The sequence below is a fragment of the Larimichthys crocea genome, chromosome XIII (assembly GCF_000972845.2).
Source record: "Larimichthys crocea isolate SSNF chromosome XIII, L_crocea_2.0, whole genome shotgun sequence".
NCBI lineage: Eukaryota > Metazoa > Chordata > Actinopteri > Sciaenidae > Larimichthys > Larimichthys crocea.
In genome coordinates, this window is record NC_040023.1 from 25331374 (window position 1) to 25332675 (window position 1302).

The 1302-nt window shown below is 40.5% G+C and overlaps 1 protein-coding gene across 1 annotated transcript in view; it reads left to right on the top strand.

Annotated features, from left to right (window-relative positions):
• Positions 1-302: 302 nt before the first annotated feature.
• Positions 303-1302, top strand: part of emc2 (ER membrane protein complex subunit 2) — a 25460-nt gene continuing 24460 nt past the window's right edge. The window contains exons 1-2 of the mRNA XM_010740364.3: positions 303-387; positions 1113-1226. Of these exons, the coding sequence (XP_010738666.1) occupies positions 348-387; positions 1113-1226 (154 nt within the window). The 5' untranslated portion in view covers positions 303-347. The remainder of the gene's footprint in view (positions 388-1112; positions 1227-1302) is intronic.

A 1302-nucleotide genomic window follows, 5' to 3' on the forward strand; every position in this document is an offset into this window, starting at 1 on the left:
TGAACACAAGTCATGGACAAAATATTAAAGAATTCTGTTCATATTAAACATGTAGGCTTTTTAATGAGTCCTATCACATCTCATAGTATTAGAAAACTAGACACCATGTTCATCAATGATAATCATTATTGCAGTGTTTACAGTATCATAATAACCACAACTTCCCCTTCTTAATAATACTAATCATAATAGTAATAATAATAGAATTCAAGTTATTATTATTATTGTTATTATTTTTACCCGATTCTGATTTTCTGATATATTTTTTTTATTAACATCAACGTCAGCCACGCCCACAGCTGGCGAGTCCGTGACGTAGCACGGCGTATGTTGTCAAAAGAGAAAAGATGGCGTCGGTGTCAGAAATGTACGATGTTGGTTGGGAAGGTAAGACAAAAGATAAAATCGATTCTGCTCAAGTGTCAATGAGACATGGTTTCATATTTAAGACGGTGTTGCTGTTTTCTCGGGGTTTGCCTTCTGCGACAGCACGAGACAGAGTCGCCGCTGTCCCGCGGTGAAAAACACGAGCTAACGAGTCAGCGTGCTAACGCTAGTTAGCATGGTTAGCTAACTTATCGGATTCATCCACACGGCAGGTCCGCGCCGGCTCAGGAGTCAACTGTTGTAACCTCATTCGTGGTGGTGCTAAAGTATAAAGTCATGTAAAGCAGTAAGCGGCGTCTGTTTTTTTTTCAGATACCCGCCCGACGTCTGTGAGTTAGCATGTTAGCCAGTCGTGGCTTCGGCTAATGCTAGCTGTAGCCTCGTCGCATTAGATGTGTTTGTGCACAGCTGTCACAGCACAGGGCTTTAATGCATTTTAATGCGTCTGTAACAGTATTAGTAACATAAACATGGTTTTATGGTTAGAAGCTGCACTCTTTTCTCTGATGTGAGGTTATAATGCCAGAGAGTCACTTTTGGGATATGTAAATAGCCTCATTTACATAAGTGCCGACACACAGCACGATTGAGATGACGGCTAATAATCGAAAAACATAACTGCACATGACTGTGAACCTTTTATAGATCATGCTTTTCACCGTCTCATTAGAAGTTGGTTGATATATGTTGCAACTCTCCTCACGGTTTAACATTTGTGTCCACAGAGATGAGAGACAAGCTGCGTAAATGGAGAGAAGACAACTGCAGAAACAGTGAACAAATTGTGGATGTCGGCGAAGAGCTCATCGGTGAACATGCATCGAAACTGGGAGACGACGGTAAGACTGAAGAAATGAGCGGTTACATGATTGCACATCCTTCCAGAGAACTTTTTTTTTTTTTTTTTTTTTTTTT